The sequence below is a fragment of the Motacilla alba genome, chromosome 1A, assembly GCF_015832195.1.
Source record: "Motacilla alba alba isolate MOTALB_02 chromosome 1A, Motacilla_alba_V1.0_pri, whole genome shotgun sequence".
NCBI classification, from domain to species: Eukaryota; Metazoa; Chordata; class Aves; order Passeriformes; family Motacillidae; genus Motacilla; species Motacilla alba.
In genome coordinates, this window is record NC_052031.1 from 53285975 (window position 1) to 53303512 (window position 17538).

At 37.9% G+C, this 17538-nt stretch overlaps 2 protein-coding genes across 3 annotated transcripts in view; one reads left to right on the plus strand and one right to left on the minus strand.

Moving 5' to 3' along the window:
• The window catches only part of ALDH1L2 (aldehyde dehydrogenase 1 family member L2), a 29398-nt gene extending 16481 nt beyond the window's left edge, over window positions 1-12917 (plus strand). For both annotated transcript variants that reach the window (XM_038154834.1, XM_038154833.1), the window contains 14 exons: window positions 762-909; window positions 1196-1315; window positions 2508-2635; window positions 5095-5245; window positions 5967-6037; window positions 6142-6247; window positions 6611-6698; window positions 7135-7228; window positions 7479-7575; window positions 8091-8189; window positions 8917-9082; window positions 9641-9746; window positions 10716-10915; window positions 11820-12917. In XM_038154834.1, coding sequence (XP_038010762.1) covers window positions 762-909; window positions 1196-1315; window positions 2508-2635; window positions 5095-5245; window positions 5967-6037; window positions 6142-6247; window positions 6611-6698; window positions 7135-7228; window positions 7479-7575; window positions 8091-8189; window positions 8917-9082; window positions 9641-9746; window positions 10716-10915; window positions 11820-11875 — 1630 coding nt within the window. In that variant the 3' untranslated portion in view covers window positions 11876-12917. The remainder of the gene's footprint in view (window positions 1-761; window positions 910-1195; window positions 1316-2507; window positions 2636-5094; window positions 5246-5966; window positions 6038-6141; window positions 6248-6610; window positions 6699-7134; window positions 7229-7478; window positions 7576-8090; window positions 8190-8916; window positions 9083-9640; window positions 9747-10715; window positions 10916-11819) is intronic.
• Window positions 12918-13055: 138 nt separating this feature from the next.
• C1AH12orf45 (chromosome 1A C12orf45 homolog) lies at window positions 13056-17511 on the minus strand. The gene is made up of 4 exons (XM_038154835.1): window positions 17311-17511; window positions 16523-16609; window positions 15435-15571; window positions 13056-14325 (listed from the first exon to the last, which is right to left on the minus strand). The coding sequence occupies exons 1-4, from the start codon at window positions 17477-17479 to the stop codon at window positions 14143-14145; spliced, it is 576 nt and encodes a 191-aa protein (XP_038010763.1). The 5' UTR covers window positions 17480-17511; the 3' UTR covers window positions 13056-14142.
• Window positions 17512-17538: the final 27 nt, after the last annotated feature.

Consider the following 17538-nt stretch of genomic DNA (forward strand, 5'->3'; position numbering starts at 1 on the left):
ATGGTGCATTTAAATCAGTGGTGTTAAAAAAACTAATCCCTCTATGTTTTCCAATACTCTTAATATTCCCTTTCTTACCTTGGAAACATGTAGAGTTCTTCTCTCAAAGTTATGAGATATTGCTGTAATCCTGCTCTTTCTACTGAAGGAAAATTCCCATAACTTCAGGAACATCATGCCCAGGGGAGCATGGTGATACTCAAACCTGTCTGCATGCAGCCACAGGTATCTCCAGGCCAGGGGACTGACTGGGAACCTGAGCAAAGACCTCCCCAGAAGGAAAGAGAAGCCTTTCACAGAAAGAATTGAGCCCATGCGTAAAGATGGACTGAGTTTTTCATGGCTTGGGTCACCTCATTTGCCTTCTTTTTGCAGCACAGACCATAATATTAAACCAGCATTTTTAAAGAAAATTATTATTGTGCTGGTTACCTACCAAGCTCAGTGTCCTCCATATTTTGGTTGAAGTAGTCCCAAATACTATTTTCCAATTGCATATCAATATCTTCTAGTAATTGATTTTTAAAAGTTTTACTGAGAGTATTCCAGAAATGACATTTTCCTTTTCATAGCATCCACAATTAAACCAACAAACTTCAGGAAAATGCATCACTTCCGTGCCCTTGTCAGAGAAACACACACATATTCATATGCATACAAACCGAGGCCCGGTTTTGATCCCTTTTGCCCTTCTAACGATTCAATTATCTGGAGAATTCTTTAATTTTTAATTAAACTTACTCCTTCATCAAAATCTTTAGAATGCTAGAAGAGATCAAACAGAAACATTGTGGACTGCAGCTACAGAATGAAGATGTGTATATGGCCACTAAGTTTGCAGACTTTATTCAGATGGCTGTCAGAAAACTCAGAGGAGAAGACAAAGAAGAAGAGTTAGTCATTGATTATGTAAGGCCTTTAATTTTGCATTGTTGCTTAGTCTTTCCTGGGTTTTAGGGGAGGGCAGACAATGCATTTTATTAGACTGCTTGATGCAGTAGGAAAGCAAAGAACTACTTCGTTATACGAATGTCTATATATTTGTATCTGGCTTCCATTACATTTTACTTCTAACAGCCACATTTATGGGCTAAAATGTGTCTGGGTATTGGCTGCAGATATCAAAAGCTTGTTAAGCTACATTAAAATATTAGTTATTATAATTTTAAAATAATTTTTTTTTTATTTCACCCAGGTTTCAAAAAATATGAACAACATGACTGTGAATATGCCATACCAATGTTTCATAAATGGGAAATTTATAGATGCTGATGATGGAAAAACATATGACACTATAAATCCAGCAGATGGATCAGTAAGTAATTTCTAAATATGATTGATACCAGTTTATTTCATTGGTTTACCCTATTAAAAAATCTGAAGCATCACCTGAATATTGCTAGTTTTAAAACTTTATTTTATTTTTAAAACTTTAATTTTAAAATATACTAAATTAAGCAACCTCTAGAAATAATTTCAAGTTTCAATTTACTTTACATTTTGCATATTCTACAATTTTTTCCGTTTGAGTCAAGCTGTAAAGCAAAAATAACCTACTTCTACTTCAATTATTGCATCACTTTTCACACCCAGCTGAACATTTTACCTCGATTTCATTCTTGTTTAGCTTTGCTAAACTCCAGAAATTGCTGGAGTTTATTTGCTAAAGAAGTCTTTCTTTTGGGATATTTCATATATTTCCTGTCAGTAATGAACTTCTTTCTTTTTTTACTTTTTTTTTTATAAATCTGATACCTTAGGGTAATTTTGACACTAAAATGTCCCTTTAAATTCCCAGTAAGAAAAATAACTTTTCAATAGGAAAATACATACTGTTGCACTTTAGTCCTGAACTACCTAATATTGGTTGAAGGAATCATAACTGTGAATTATAAATAAGAGAAGTGATTCTGATGTCCATGTCCATTTAATTCTGGAGTAAATGAAGTCTCCTGAAATCAATGACAAAAATTTCAGTATCATCAAAAGTCAGATTCTGATACTTTTCCTGAAACTCATTATAGAATGGAATGAAAGTCAAAACCATTCTGTGCTAGGATTTACAATGTGTGTATTTAGAACACAATCATCATAAAATACTGTGTGTTTATGGTGGTTTATGATAACAGAAGCTCTATTCCTTAGAAATGGAACATGTGGGAGTTGTTTTAGCATGTTGAGATATTAGATTGTGATACCACACATAAAGACTTCCTGGTTTTGTAATACCACATTGGTTCTATATATGGAGAGGGTGAGATCCAGTGGGACCATGCACCTTACTTTTAAGAAAAAAAGAAAGATTAAAGAATCTGTCTCCCTGCAGTGTCCTCCAAATCCTGCCATCTAAAGTCTAAACTTTTTGTAGCCTGGCTTTCCCATGACAACTGCCACAGACAAGGATATTAAGTGTTTGCTTATACCCACTCTAGAAGTTTGGGAGGAAGGAGTAACACTCTCTATCCCAATGTTTCTTTTTGAGCTAACACAATGCTACCTTTGCACAGGTAATAGCCAGTGTATCTTCTGCTTCACTGGCTGATGTTGACAAGGCAGTGGCAGCAGCAAAGGAGGCTTTTGAAAATGGTGAATGGGGGAGGATGAATGCAAGGGAAAGAGGGCGACTCATGTACAGGTGTGTACAAGACAGCTTGCATTTGTGTCCTTTCCTCAAAACTTGTTTTGTTTCTCTGAAGAATTGTTGTATACATTTTCTGAAGGTGATGTATGTTCATAATCCCACTGTCAGAGGATCCAGACTAGCCATCTTTTCACCCCAATTGATTTCAGTGTACCAGCCTCAGCTCTTAGCCTGCCAACCTTTCTTGTGTCAGAGAACTTGTGGTCTCTCACTGCTGCCAACCTTTCATTATTATTTATGAATGGAAGCAAAGAATTTGAGCAAAATATATTTTAAATACTTGATGTCTTCATTTAATCTATATGAGTTTTGTTGCAAAGATTGAGAAGTCCCTTGTAAACCCCCATCCTTCCATATAAGTGAGGCTAACCTTTAAAAACAGTCTACCTGAGTTACGTAGGCAGAGATTTGACCGTGCTAAGCCTGCCTGCATGTGCACTACAAACAGTAAATATACACCTACATTGCCACTAATTTTGAAGTAGACTGTAACTGATGCTAGATTTTTCCAGGATCATATGCCAGCATCTGGCTAAAGACCCACTGCAGGAGATGGATTATGGTCTGTAGAGGAAGAATTGTCGTGTGCAGGAATTTTCTAAGCTAATTCAAACATTTACCCGAGATACTTTTATCTCTTTTTTGTGTCTGTCTCACCGTGTCTAGTTAATGCCTGGTTCTTATTTTTGGCTGTGTTGCTATCGGTTCAGAAGATAAGCAGAGGTTTTGTTGAATTAATGCTATTTTAATGGTGAGCTTTGATTCTTGAAGGGGTAGAGGTGATCTTAGAAAGATGGCAATGCGGACTAGATAGTGTGAGTGTGACACAGGAGGCAGCTAAGAAACCCCAAGTATTATAGATTCTCCATATGCAGTATGATGCCCCTCCCAAGCACAGGGAGAACACTGTCTTGCAAACTTCAGGTGACTAGAAGCATCAGAGCTTCCCTATAAAGAAAACCTCTTTTGTGGGCTATATGAAAAGCTTTCAATGTTTTTTCAGGTCTAAACATGCAAATGAATGAGCAGACATAAGTAAAGAAGCAACTTTTTCAGGTTGCTTCTCCTGAAAAAATGCCACACGTTTTACAAGGCATTGCAGGAATCTTAGCAAAAAAGAATGAAAGCAAAGCGAAAAAATCTGCTTATCTTATTAAGTATGTGACCAGGCCATGGAAAAAGGCCTGCAGGACTCTTGCACAGTTAGTAGTCATCACAAGAGAAAATGGGCAAGTCAGAACTGAACATTAAATACACCTGGTCACTTACGTTTTTCACAAATGTGCACATATTCAAGGCATGCGTAAACTTGTGTTTAATTTGTATCAGGAATGTAGAGTACTTGAGAGACCAAGTTAACTCTGACCTAAAGAGAAAATTTTAAGGTGTGAAAACTGCTGCTCTGTTTTAGACTTGGAAGATTTGCAAAAATAAGTGTATTAGTTATATGGAAAATACAGTTCCCTTACACTGGGCTGGTTATCCCTGGATTAAAAGCTTTGCTTAGGGAACTCATTTTTTAGGATAAAACAGAGTGTTTATGTTGCAAACCATTCCCAGTGGATAAAAGCTCTCTCTGGACCACCTTAATTAAAATAAGGCCCCTTCTTCTCAGGCCTCTGTTGAAACTGGAGATTTTGAGTGCTGAATCAAAGAGAATGTGTGTGCCATTAAAGCTCCTAGCTCTGCTGCTTTGTCTTAAGGAATCATTAATAGAAAATATTAAGCACACTTTAAATGGAACCTTCTCCTTTGCCCTTCACATGCCCTAATCCATTCTCTTGAACAACACTGCCAACACCCTGACCTGTGGCTGAGTCTCCAAGATACACTTAAAACAGGTACTAAAGAGCATTTTTCCACATAGATGCAAATGCTTTAAATGGCCAGAATTTACATAACGGAAAAATTCCACAAGTTTCACACCCAGTTTTGAACACTCTCTACAGGATCAACTGCACTTTTCTTAAGCTCTTATAATCACATGGGAGCATTGATTATATATCTGAGTACCAATTCACGGAGGGAAGCTGAAGAAAAACATTAATGCATATGAGACAGTGTGAAAGACTGAATGTGAAAATCCATTGACGCAAACAGACCTGAACAGGGGATTACTAAACTAACAGTAGTGCCTCATAAGTACAGGAATCAATCTGTGCAGGTGTATTTTTGAGACACTGACAGTTATTATCAATTTAGTAATACTGCGGTCCTACTTACATCTTAAGTAAGTTTGCATAGTTCATGTCTTCATTCAGTTTCTACTACAGCCAGTGTGAAGACATTTGCAGAGTAATGGGCAATTGTTCAATCCTTCGCTGAGATTAAGGAGCAGTGTCTCCACCTCCAAATTTAGTGGGAATGCTATTTCTATTATGCTTCTTTGCCACACCTAATATAATTTCAGATGTCATTTCCTTTAATGTGGTTTTTAAACATTTTTATTAAAGACTTGCAGACCTGATGGAAGAACATCAAGAGGAGTTAGCAACAATAGAGTCTATTGACTCAGGAGCTGTCTACACTTTAGCTCTGAAGACTCATATTGGAATGTCTGTGCAAACATTCAGATACTTTGCTGGATGGTGTGACAAAATTCAGGCAAGTGAATATGTAAAGGAAATTATCAATGGCAGTGCTTCTCTACACTCCTTTTTTGTTATTCTTCTGAAACAGTGCCAAAAAGTAGTAAAAAGAAAAAGTTACTGAGGAATCAAAAACTAAAGCAAAATTAGAATTTTATCTAGAATGGGTCTGCCTGTTAATACAAAAGGAAAGTCCACCTCCAGCTGGAGAATATGGATTTAGAATGTGGCTCTAAATAGCGAAGAAATCAGCTGAGGTGTCACAGTGGATATACTTGCTTGGTCAGCTCTTAGTTATTCATGGGGCAGAATGTCACTGTGCTTATTAAGCAGGTAAGTGCAGAGACTTGTGCTTTGCTGCAGTCTGACCAAGGCTGGTGAGTTTGTGTGATGGCAGAACATGTGGCACACGTTCAAGATAATTTCTTCCAGTATATATAAGACCAATCAAGAATATCATCCAGCTTATTTTTTGTTCATCAGACTCTTGCTTTATGTTCTCCCATACTTTTTTTAATCTGTGCTGTTATTTCACCCAGCTGACAATCAGGACCTGATTACAATATCCACAGTAGAAGATCATACAGTGGAAGCATCTGTTCCCCTTTCCCTCATGCAAAAATGCTTGTGGTTTTGAAGCCTACTCTGTAGCTTTCTGAAACATACTTACACGGCAAATATATTTGTAATAAAAATTATAAATCAGTATGAAGATTTGTCCCTCCTCTGTCTCTTAGGGTGCTACAATTCCAATTAACCAGGCCCGGCCAAACCGTAATCTAACATTCACCAAGAAAGAGCCAATCGGGTGAGTATCACTTTTTCTTCTAAGTGAGAGATTTGACATGCAGAAAAGCCATTGAAAAGCTGCCATCAAATATGTCATCTTTTCCTGTTTTTCCCTACCTGAAGTGTCTGTGCTATTATTATCCCCTGGAACTACCCACTGATGATGCTTGCATGGAAGAGTGCAGCGTGCTTGGCTGCAGGCAATACCCTTGTACTCAAACCAGCTCAGGTAAGAGCAAAAAGAAATGTGCAGATGGCCAAGATGCCCCTGTTCAGGCAGAATGATTTAGGCAATATAGCAGATTTCACCCAAAGGATGATCTGTCATATGTTGACTGTGTCATATATTTGAAAGTGCACTTGTAATAATACAAATTGCCATGGCGATACAAAGTATTGATTGACTCCAATTCTGCTCTGGTGCTAATTTTATTTTCAAGAATTAATTATTTTCTGTAAGAAGCCATCAGTTCTACTATGCCAGTACTGTAAGAAGGTGAATATTTTATCAAAACTAAGATGTATTGAATGTAAAAGGTATCACCATCCATTTGTTTAAAACAGGAGACCTAATCTAAATGTTTCTACTTAGGTCACACCACTGACTTCCTTGAAGTTTGCAGAACTCTCAGCTAAAGCTGGATTTCCTAAGGGCGTTATAAATATTCTGCCTGGTTCAGGTAAAACTTGAACTTATCATTTTTCTGGGAGAGGTCATGCTAAAACTGGTGAAGTTCTTCACCTTTTTGAAGATCTATTACATAGGTCTGTTCACAGGTACTAGGCTTGCATCTTTTCATGCAGTGATTTCACATGTTTCCAGAAGAGAATTTGAAAAATCTGGCTTTAGCTAGTGGTAGAAGCTGTCAGCCTACACCCTTTACAGGTTCACACAATTGACACAAACACTCTGGAAAAGACCATATTACAGAGAAACATGTTCACTTAATTGTGAAGCTTATTCATAGTCATAGGAATAAAGCTGCAAATATAAATAGGGATGTGATAGTGTATTTGATTTGTGGTGTAAGCTCCTTCTGTGTTACAGTGCTGCTGCTGGAATAGTAAAAATTGTCCATGTACCATCCAGTTACACGGCTTTCCTCACTCTGATAGGTGGCTTAGTGGGACAGCACCTCTCTGAACATCCAGATGTTCGCAAAGTTGGATTCACTGGTTCAACACCAACTGGTAAACAGATCATGAAGAGGTACTCTCAGCAAAAGAATCATAAATAAAACCCTGCTTAGTCTGGTTCTGAAGTACCTTACTAGATATGTTGTGCATGTAGCAGTAATGAAAAAGCATAACTATATATGGTTGTTTACCCTTATGTAGAATTCTATGAAGTCACTACTGGACAGTAGAGGTTTATACATTTTCACTAGTTATGATTAAAAAGAAATAATGGAAAAATATATTAAAAATTTGGTTTATATGACCGTTTTTATTTTTTACAGTGCAGCTGCTAACCTGAAAAAAGTTTCTCTGGAACTTGGTGGCAAATCACCATTGATCATATTCAGTGACTGTGAACTTGACAGAGCTGTAAAAATGGTAATGTTACTTTGAAGTAAAATTTCTTCAAAGCCTTTGTGGTACATCCTCACAGTACTGCAATATTCTTCTTGACTTGCCAAAAAAAATACCAGGGATCCTTTACATGAAAAACCTTGAGATCTGTTAGAAAACAGACTCATATTTCTTTATGCCAGCACAATATAACTGTTCATGCTGCCCCAAAAAGGCAGTACAACAAGAAATGTACATTAGAAATTACAACAAAACAAATAATTGAGTTCCTTATTGCCATATAGTTTTTAGTTCATCAATCGATCGATTGACTGATCGATCGATCAATCAATCAATCAATCATCAATTATCAATCATAATAATTCACCTGCCCTACCCAGCCATATTGTGTTCAAAGTTCATAAATAAATTTGCATTGGTGATATCCTTTAACATAAAGCATTAAAATTCTGGGGTCACAAACACTGCATGCAACCGAAGGGAACAGAATGGAGACTGAACAAAATGCATATAAATATTTATGGTTTTTTCCTGATCAGGGTATGGGAGCAGTGTATTTCAACAAAGGAGAAAACTGCATTGCAGCTGGCAGGCTGTTTGTGGAAGAATCAATTCATGATGAGTTTGTTAGAAAAGTGGTAAGATATTCAAGGACTAAAGTTTAAGCATATGTTTTACTGTGGCAGAAGGATCCACTAGTTTTATAGACACTTATGTTTCTTATTTTCAATTGCCTATTTTCTCATTATTGTTTATGATAGTGCTGCTTCTCAGGAACATCTTACATGGTTAAAAAGAAGCATTGAAGGGAGATATTTGTACCAGTAATGCACAGATAAGTGGCAGTTAAATAGATATTGTACCTTCAGTGGTAGATCATATTTGACTAGGAAAATAAGATTACAAATAATTACTGAACTCAGGTCAATATGATTGAAGAAGGCTTCTGTAAAGTCAAGAAAAAGGAATATTGGAAGCCTAGCTAGAATAATACAAAGGTCGCTATTAAAAATGCAATAGTCTCCATGCTGTGCCACTGGAGAAATTAATTTATTTTGCTTAAGAACAGGAAATCACTGTCTTAAGTCATTTACCACTGGTAAAAGTTAACGTTTTAAATGCCTGTCTTAATAGCAGAAGAGAATACAGACATGAACAAAGCATCAAAAACTTTCAGAAGTAAGTAGAGATTATGAAACAAAAGACAAAGCCTAATTTTTAAAAGGGAGAAGCATTATATCTAAGAATCCAGTATTTTCTTAGATTCAATTGTCATAGCACCAAAAAATGCAGCATTCCAAATTTCTGGTCACTTTAACAATATTGCTGTGTTATATAACTTCATTTTAATTGGGTAACCCATAGGTTGAAGAAATAAAAAAGATGAAAATTGGTGACCCACTTGACAGATCTACAGATCATGGTCCGCAAAATCACAAGGCACATTTGGAAAAGCTGCTGCAATACTGTGAAACTGGAGTAAAAGAAGGAGCCACTCTAGTGTATGGAGGAAGACAACTACGTAGACCAGGTAAAAGGCTTTACGGAGATATTTAGAACTTTTGCACTTTATGCAAGAGCTGTCATGATTGTCTCAGCTGTATTTTGTGGAGTTGCAGTATTGTGGGAACAGTACCAGGTAAACCCATGATACCACAGAGCTTTCAAATCTCATATTATGAGAAGCTGTGCAAATTAAGTATGAGATCTTTATTTAGATCTTACAATCTATCTTCTTGTTGGGTAGGAAATAAAACAGTGGCCTCTGTGACTTGCTGTAACCTTGTCTTCCTGCTGTCAGAGTACAGGGTCTTCCCCCAAGGAGTCACCTGGGCTGTGGCATGCAGACCTCCCAGCCTGGCAAGGCACAGCACATGTTGTCACTGACGTACAGGCTGTTCTTCTACCCTTTTGTCTGCCATTTCTCTTGAAGTGGATGCATTTCCATTCATAGTTCGTTCATATCTATTTTCTGCTTCAAGTTGCAAGTTATTTATGATGTCAAAGCCTGGGACAGAAATGGCCTGGACAACAGCAAACCCTTAAGCACGTTTACCATGCTCAAAACGCTGCTCTATCCTCTCTTTAGGTTTCTTCATGGAACCCACTGTATTTACAGATGTTGAAGACCATATGTATATCGCCCAGGAAGAATCCTTTGGTCCTGTGATGGTCATCTCTAAATTTAAAAATGGGTATGTTGTCATCTGGTTACTGTACCATTTTCACCCAAGGTGAAGAATTGACAGCATACACAGTATTTTGTTAAATCTTGTTAGACCAATCTGAATACTTAGTACTTAGTGAAACATTTTAGTGAAGTTTGTGTGGTGATTGCAACAGCTTGATCAAATTACAAAATATGTATTTTTCCCAGTGGAATTACTTATTTTCCCTGTTACAGAAGACTGCAGTGTTGTATATTGTGTAACACTGGCACATTACTGTTGCAAATGAAAATTCCTCTGTATATTTAGTAAATTGTCCTTTCTAATATCTTTCATTCCGGATCATAAGAATTATTTAACATATAGATGAGATTAAAACCCTACATAGAAACTTCACATAAATATTTCCATCAGGTTTCATCTTCTGCAGTTTGATAATAAAGTTAAGAACCAGCCACATAGATAACCCTTCACATCCACAAATTCTGTAGTCTTAAAGGAACTGCATTGAATTTTTTAAAGTTTTAAACTACTGTTGATTTTTGAAGCGGTATGGAGATGAGATGAGATGAGACTCTGGAAATAGTCTGAAAAGTTGTGTCTTGATAGCAGTTTAAATTCCAGCTTTTATTCTGCCTTAACTTGTAAAGCTGGACAAAATTTTAGCAAAGTGATTCATCATCTGCTTTACAGGCATTTTTGTATTGCCCTAATTCCCAAGCTGTACAGTGGCAACATTTCCTGTGGCATTTCTCAGTGTAGATATTAACCTTTGAAAAGTGAAGTTACGAGCTTCACGAGCTTGAAGCAAGGGTGTGAACTGCCATGGATCTGTCAGATTGACACACGGATTTGTCCTTAATAAGTCATCTTTAAAAGAGCTCACTGGAGAAGAAAGGCCATGTGAAAAGTTGCTTCAATGACCCTGAAGGTAGAAGGTTGCTAACACTTGTTTATTTTACCTAGTTGCAATTAAATAATTTCTTTTCCCCATAGGGATGTTGATGGAGTATTGCAACGGGCAAATGCCACAGAATATGGCTTAGCTTCAGGAGTTTTCACAAAAGACATAAACAAAGCTCTCTACATCAGTGAAAAGCTAGAAGCTGGGACAGTTTTTATTAACACTTACAACAAAACGGATGTGGCAGCACCATTTGGTGGATTTAAGCTGTCTGGCTTTGGGAAAGATTTAGGTAAGCTGTCTCCTTCCCTCATTTATTGTCTCAAGAGTCCTGATCAATGAAAGAATTACAATCCTTAACCCAATTCCTCTCCCTTCTTAAATATTCCCACTTCAATACCTCCCATTCAGCATTTCCTGTACATTTGCTAAATAAAACATAATACTGCTCTCCAACTGCTCAGAGAGCAGACAAATTACAGCTTTTCCAGAGCTCTGTACAGGCTACAAAAGGCTGTCAAGTAACAATGGTATTGGCCAAAATATTCTTTCCCTCAGAGAGAATGCTAATTGAGGTGTCTCCTCTAAGTAAGAGCATGGGAAACATTGTTACACCTTAAAATGTCACCAAAATTTGTCAACAGACACAGAAAAAGATGCATTAAAAATATTCTCTTCTCAAAACAACTTTTTAGAAAAGTGAAGTCCGCTCTGTCAAAGAAGCTTTGCAAGTCTGGACAGATCAAGCTTCATAGCAGAGAAAAAAGGAAAATCAAATTTCATTCATACAACAGATTATTGCTTTTGGAATCTCCAAAGACATTTCCTGAAACCAAAATGAGTGACGATGTCAGGAAAAAAAAGATTACTGATTTTCACACAGCTTCTCTACCTCTGACCTGTAATAGAGAAGCAAAGTTCAAAAATACAGCTATGAGCCCCCAGTGGCCATCTAAAGACTGCTCCTGCTTGGGGAGCTGGTTGTTAAATCCAGTTCCTTTTTCTTCCACATCTGCTGGTTCTGGCCCCTTGTCAAACTAGGTCTGTAAATCGCAGTGGGAAGGTAATTAGTTTTCATTGTTCCTTAAGGACTCAAATATTGGCTACAGTGTTTCAAATTTTTTCTTAATGATAGTTACAGTCTGACAAAATTCATTCAGCTGCTGTTCTAACAGGTGAATATTGTGCTTGTACAGGTGAAGAAGCTCTTCATGAATATCTCAGAACCAAAGCCATCACTGTGGAATATTAAAGTAACAGCTTCACTTGGGAAGCAGACTTTCAGCAGAGTTTGAATCTTGATTACCACATGAAGCGCTTGATACCACACCTAGGGTATGCTGTCTGCAGTGCTACAACCAAAAAAAAACAGAGTAAAATACTCATTCCATGGATAAGTTTCTATAAATTAGGTCCAGATTTTAGTCAGACAGACAATGGCTTTGGAAATCTCCCTGAAGTTATTTACATTATGTAGCAGCAACAGTTGGTAGCACAATTTCCCCCCATCCTCCCCCCACCAAAACCCCAAGAATATGGTTCAGTTTCTGTTTTAAATAGAACTGAAGAATAAGTTCTCACATACCTACTTCATATTTCTGTGGCATAATGTTTACATGATCATTTAAATCCTTAGTCATTAGGCTTCCAAAGTTGAACTAGAATATACTGATTATGCCATTTTTGCTATAAACCAGTTCAGGTTTTATGGTAGCAATTAAACACTCAGCTCTGGTGACTTTTCAGCAGTACAGAAAACCTTTGTGCCATAAGTAAATCAATGCAAGGAAGTGCACTTACTATGATCTTTGTACAGTACATACAGAGTTCAATATTGGTGTTAAACTATGCATATCAAGCTAAAGTTACTGAAAATATTTTCTACCTTTTTGTTGTTATGGAATGTGTGATCTGCCTGCAGTTTGAAAGGTGGTTACATTAATGGATTAAAATCACATTTTGTGTCTGTGCACATGGACTGTAATCAGTTTCATACTGTATGATTATTACTTTGTATTTCACAAATTTGTGTTCTTTTTAATCTCTGGGAAAATGCCTTGTTAAATGACCAGGGTCAGATGTTGGCTTTCAAATTTTTTTCAATTTGGAAGAAATTTTCTATAGCTTGAGACCTTAGTTAACTAAGCCTGTTAAGACTCCTTGCTCTTAGAATGCAAAAACACCCAAAGCTTCATTTATCTGTGGGCTGCTATTAAAGGCAGCAGTCTTTTTCTTTGATCCCCATCCTTCCCCTTCACTAAAATACTCCATGGTTTAATCAGTAAATCATGTCTCCATCTTATATTTAAGTCACATTGTAAAAAAAAAGACTAGAACCCCTGTTATTTCTTATCACAAATACTACAGAAACAGCTATTAAAACTAGAACTTGAAGTACAGGATTCAGAATAAATTCTATAAATAACTGCAGGTTTCAAGTCAAGACATTAAGTTTAATATTTGAGCAAATACAGTATAGAAAATTTTATGTAGAAAATACAAAGTTCTTTAAGAAACAGTGACATCCAGGAGCATGACAGATACTTCTGAAATGCAGACTGATCTATGAAGTAAATATAATAGCACATACCACTGTATTTGATCAATCCGGGGTAAGTATAAATGGGACACACTTTCACTGATTCTGGTTTCACAATTGGGTCAAGCCAACTTAAGTACAGGCCAGCTGAAAATTCACCATTTCATCTTTCTGTCAGTGAGAGTTAACAAAATGGAGATCGGAAAAGAAAAGCGGCAGGGAAATTGGGGGATGAGAAGTGTAGCTTAAAGCCATCATAACACCCCAGAAGCAGCTTTGATCCTTTGAGTATGGAGGGTGTTTGCACCACAGCCACAAAGGTTTCCCAGAGGAGCCTGTAAGCTCCCTGTGCTGGTGTGGAGCCCAGTGCAGGCACACAGGGTAAGTACTTAGTAACCCTTTGCTGAACTCTCTGCTCATGGCTGTCTTTACCCAGGCTGGCTCAGCTGGAAATCAGCTCAGCCACTGCTCCAGTGTTGAGCAGTGACTGCCTTTAATGCAATGTAGACGTACCTCTAGGGTACTTAAAGATCATGTTTAATAGTGAAGAGAGTGTACATAATACTTCACAATACATGGAATATGAACAAAAAAGCTTTTTTCCTAGTTAATTCTTTCTTGCCCTTGAAGCAAAAACTTCTATCTTCCTATAAAAAAAAGTCTTTCTTCAACAAAGCAACAGAACAAGAATTTTCAACTTTCAAGTGCCCCTTTACTCTAGCTGTTTTCTTGGTGTAATCTACTATGAAGTGCATTTCCCTGTTATTTGATGAATAAAATCGCACTTAATTCTTCAGAAACCCAGCCTTCCCCAGCCATGAGTGGATCCTGAATTCTCCACCGTGTAAACTATAGCATTTCACGGGATCCTGAGAGATGCTACACTGGGAAACAAAGTGGTTTTAAGGGACAACTCTTCAAAGCAAGAAAACATGATTTGGTTGGTTTGGGGTTTTTTAAAGTAAAATAAAATAGATTTACTAATTTGCTTTGCTGTCCAAAATTTCTATTTTGCCCTTTTCTCCCTTTTGTTTAGGAAACTTAATGTTGTCTACTGTCACTTCATCAGTTACAGAGTAATCTTCATCAGATTCCAAATCATCTTCTGAAGTCAGCAGTTCTTCATCTGTATCAGAATCACTCAGTTCAACTACAGCCACATTCTGAAAAAAAATTTAAAAATATCTTGGTTTACACATTATATATACTACATACATATATGTATATACATACACACAGACGCTGCAGCACTTCTATCACTGGAGTAAAACAAGGTGAACATACTAAACAGCCTGCTACCATAAGAAAATCACAACCACAATAAAAAAGACTTTTGGGTTTTCCTAGGATTTTACAAATATCATGAAGAGATTCATAAATATTACTGGCCTATAGGAAATCTAAGGCCATATTTATATCACTATCAAAGAAAGAACTGAGCCAATAGCTGAACTCAGATTGTCTAAATGAGGTATTTAAACTGACAAGCAGCAGGAATCAAAAGTACTTTTCAGTAAAAAATTCAAATTAAGACATTTAGTGTATAAGGGGTAATGACAAAAATACAAACACATGTAGATATATATATATGTTAATATACTTTATATCTTACAATGCAGTAGTAGTATTCAGAGCACTACAACTACGCTAAAATAACAAGCAGTTTAAACCACCAGAATATTTTTTAAAGAGATCTCATATATCCATATACAGAGCAATAATTTTTGAGGTCTGCTTAGCCAGAAGGCATTTGGCTGGGTCATGCTCATATATCACCTTCAAAATAAAGTTTTCGTATATAAACACGTGGCTGCAGCACTTCAGTTAAAACCAGAAATAAAATATTTATGTGACTGTAAATAAACAGACAAATGCCAGCAACAAAGGATCACAACAACACAACTTTTCTAAACCCAAGATCTAGTCATTCCTAAAAATAACAACAGAGCAGAGCTGAAAGCCAGTTATTACTCTTACACTAAAGCCTTCAGTTATAGCTTACTTATATAGTCCAGTTTCTAAACATAATCACCTAGATGACATTCAAAACACAATTTGTGACTTTTGATTCAGAGTTGTAGATTCAAAAGCATGTCTTATTCCGTTCTTAGACTACTTTATCCCCTATGATTAAATTCTGCAAGTATGATGGCAAAGACTTCACAGAAAATGGTAAAGACTTCACTTTATCTATCATACTACTCATTCTAAGATCAGAGAGTTATTTTAGTCCCATCTAGATTGATGTTAAAATTACAAAAAATGTATTTACCATTTCTATAACTTTTTCTGTTTCACTGTCTAGATGTTCAATATCAAACTGATGAGCAGGTACTGTTACCATTTTTCTTTTGAGCTCATCATTTGCCTGGGCCATCTGTGGTAAAAAGCTCTGTACTCGGTCCAAAACTGAAAAGAAACAATTGTAAAGTCAAAGAGATGCTCGTTAGTGTTCACATTTATACCTCAGATATGAGCCTTTATAACAGATTCCATTTCAACTGTAATTTCCAACTGTCTACAATAATTAAGTATAGACTGAAGGTCTCAAAGAAGATGGAAAAATTAGCTGTAGCAGATGCCATGACAGACTAATGAAAGGTCAACATAATTAACAAAAGAAACTCTGAAATTAAGATGGTGGAAGAGAGATGGAAGCTCCAGGTTGAAGTATAAAGCACTTGTCCTCTACAGGTCCAGTGGGACTTCTCAAGAATTTCAATGTAATCAATGGAGTTAGGAGAATCACACTCCTAACCTTTCCTTGGAGGAAGACAATATTTTCACCTCCAGAATTTCTTCAAATAAACTGCTCCACACATGCAGATGAGCCGAACACTAGTATTCTTTCTTTAAGAAGAGGTACTATTTCAGGTGAGCTCCACAAAGATCTAACAGGTATAAGCTATCTTTGAAACACTGTCATCTTTGTAGAGACTTTTATTCAACAAAGAATTTCATGTAACAATCTTTTTAAATTTCAGCTCAATCACAAAACATAAAATAATTTGACAGAAGTCCTTTTTAAATTAAATGCTTTTATACAACAAATATACCATACTGAGAAATTACTTCTAAAAAAGAGATAAGAAGCCCAAGCAACAGCTCCATACTGGGAAAGAACAATCTGTCCCTAAAACTTAGGGCTGTAACATCTAGCATTGCAAAATCTAATTTTGCAGTAGCAGTTATGTGACTCACCAGTGGAACATGAAACTGTAATGGGAGGAGGACCTACCACCTCTTGAAACTGAACACAAAAGCTTCTCCCTTTTCAAGGAAAGCACGGAAGCAAAAGTTGTGTCATAAATGTTACCTACTACTTAACACAGTTCCCGGGACAAGCTTCTCCGTACTTACCATTGCTCCTTGGCACCTTAACCGTCTGTAAAGTTGTGGCCTTCTTCCCGCTACATTTTGAATTAATCAGCAAAATGTCTTCCAGCCCTGCAAATAAACAAATGAGTATTGAAGTGCTTAAGCTGACAAGTTCTCCCTAATTGCCATCTGCTTTTGCTGCTCTTGGAAGAAATACTGGGCTACATAGGCCAGGGATCTCAGCCTGCAGGTCACCTCTCACACACTCCTTGAGTTTAAGTTGAAGTTCCTTAAGCTGTTTTTGAGAAAAAGTTTGATTAAGCTAGAGTTATAACGCATAGAAAAACAACCTCTAATTCCCCTCTGCAAGGCACGGTGAAGTGGGAGCCGAGGCGTGCCAGTCGCACTGATTTAAATCTCGGTGCAAATGACCTCCGCTAACTGCGGGCAGCAGCAACGCCGGAAAACCCAAACGCATTCCGGGGGATTCGGCATTAATTACCCTCATTTCCTTATGACCATCAACGGAGCCATCCGCCCGGTACCAAAGGGCAGCATTCTGTCTTTTTAACTTTCTTCTTCGTTCTCAAAAAAACATCCTTACGACTTCCCATAGCCTAACGTGGATTTCCCCGCTTATTTACTCCGCATTACCCCTCCCCGGGAGGGCAGCTCATCAATACACGCGGGATGCAATTAGCAGTGGGTCACCGGCGGCCCGACGAGCCCCTCCCTCGGGCTACCTGGCCGAGCCGAGCCCCCGCTGGCTGCAGGCCGGTGCCGGACTCGCCGGGCCGGGGCCGGACTCGCCGGGCCGGGGCCGGACTCACCTGGCCCGCGCCGCACGTCCAGCAGCTCCCGGGCCGCTGCCGGCCCCGCCGCGCCGCCAGGCCCGGCCATGCGCCCGCCCACGCGGAAGTGGAGCGGCCCGCGCGCTCGGCGGCGGCTCGCCCCCTGCCGGGCGGGAGGAGCAGCGGCGCTGCGGGGAGATCGCGACATGGACTGGACCTCCTGAAACACAAGGGCAAAGGCACGGGGGGCAGCGGTGTCCTGGCGTG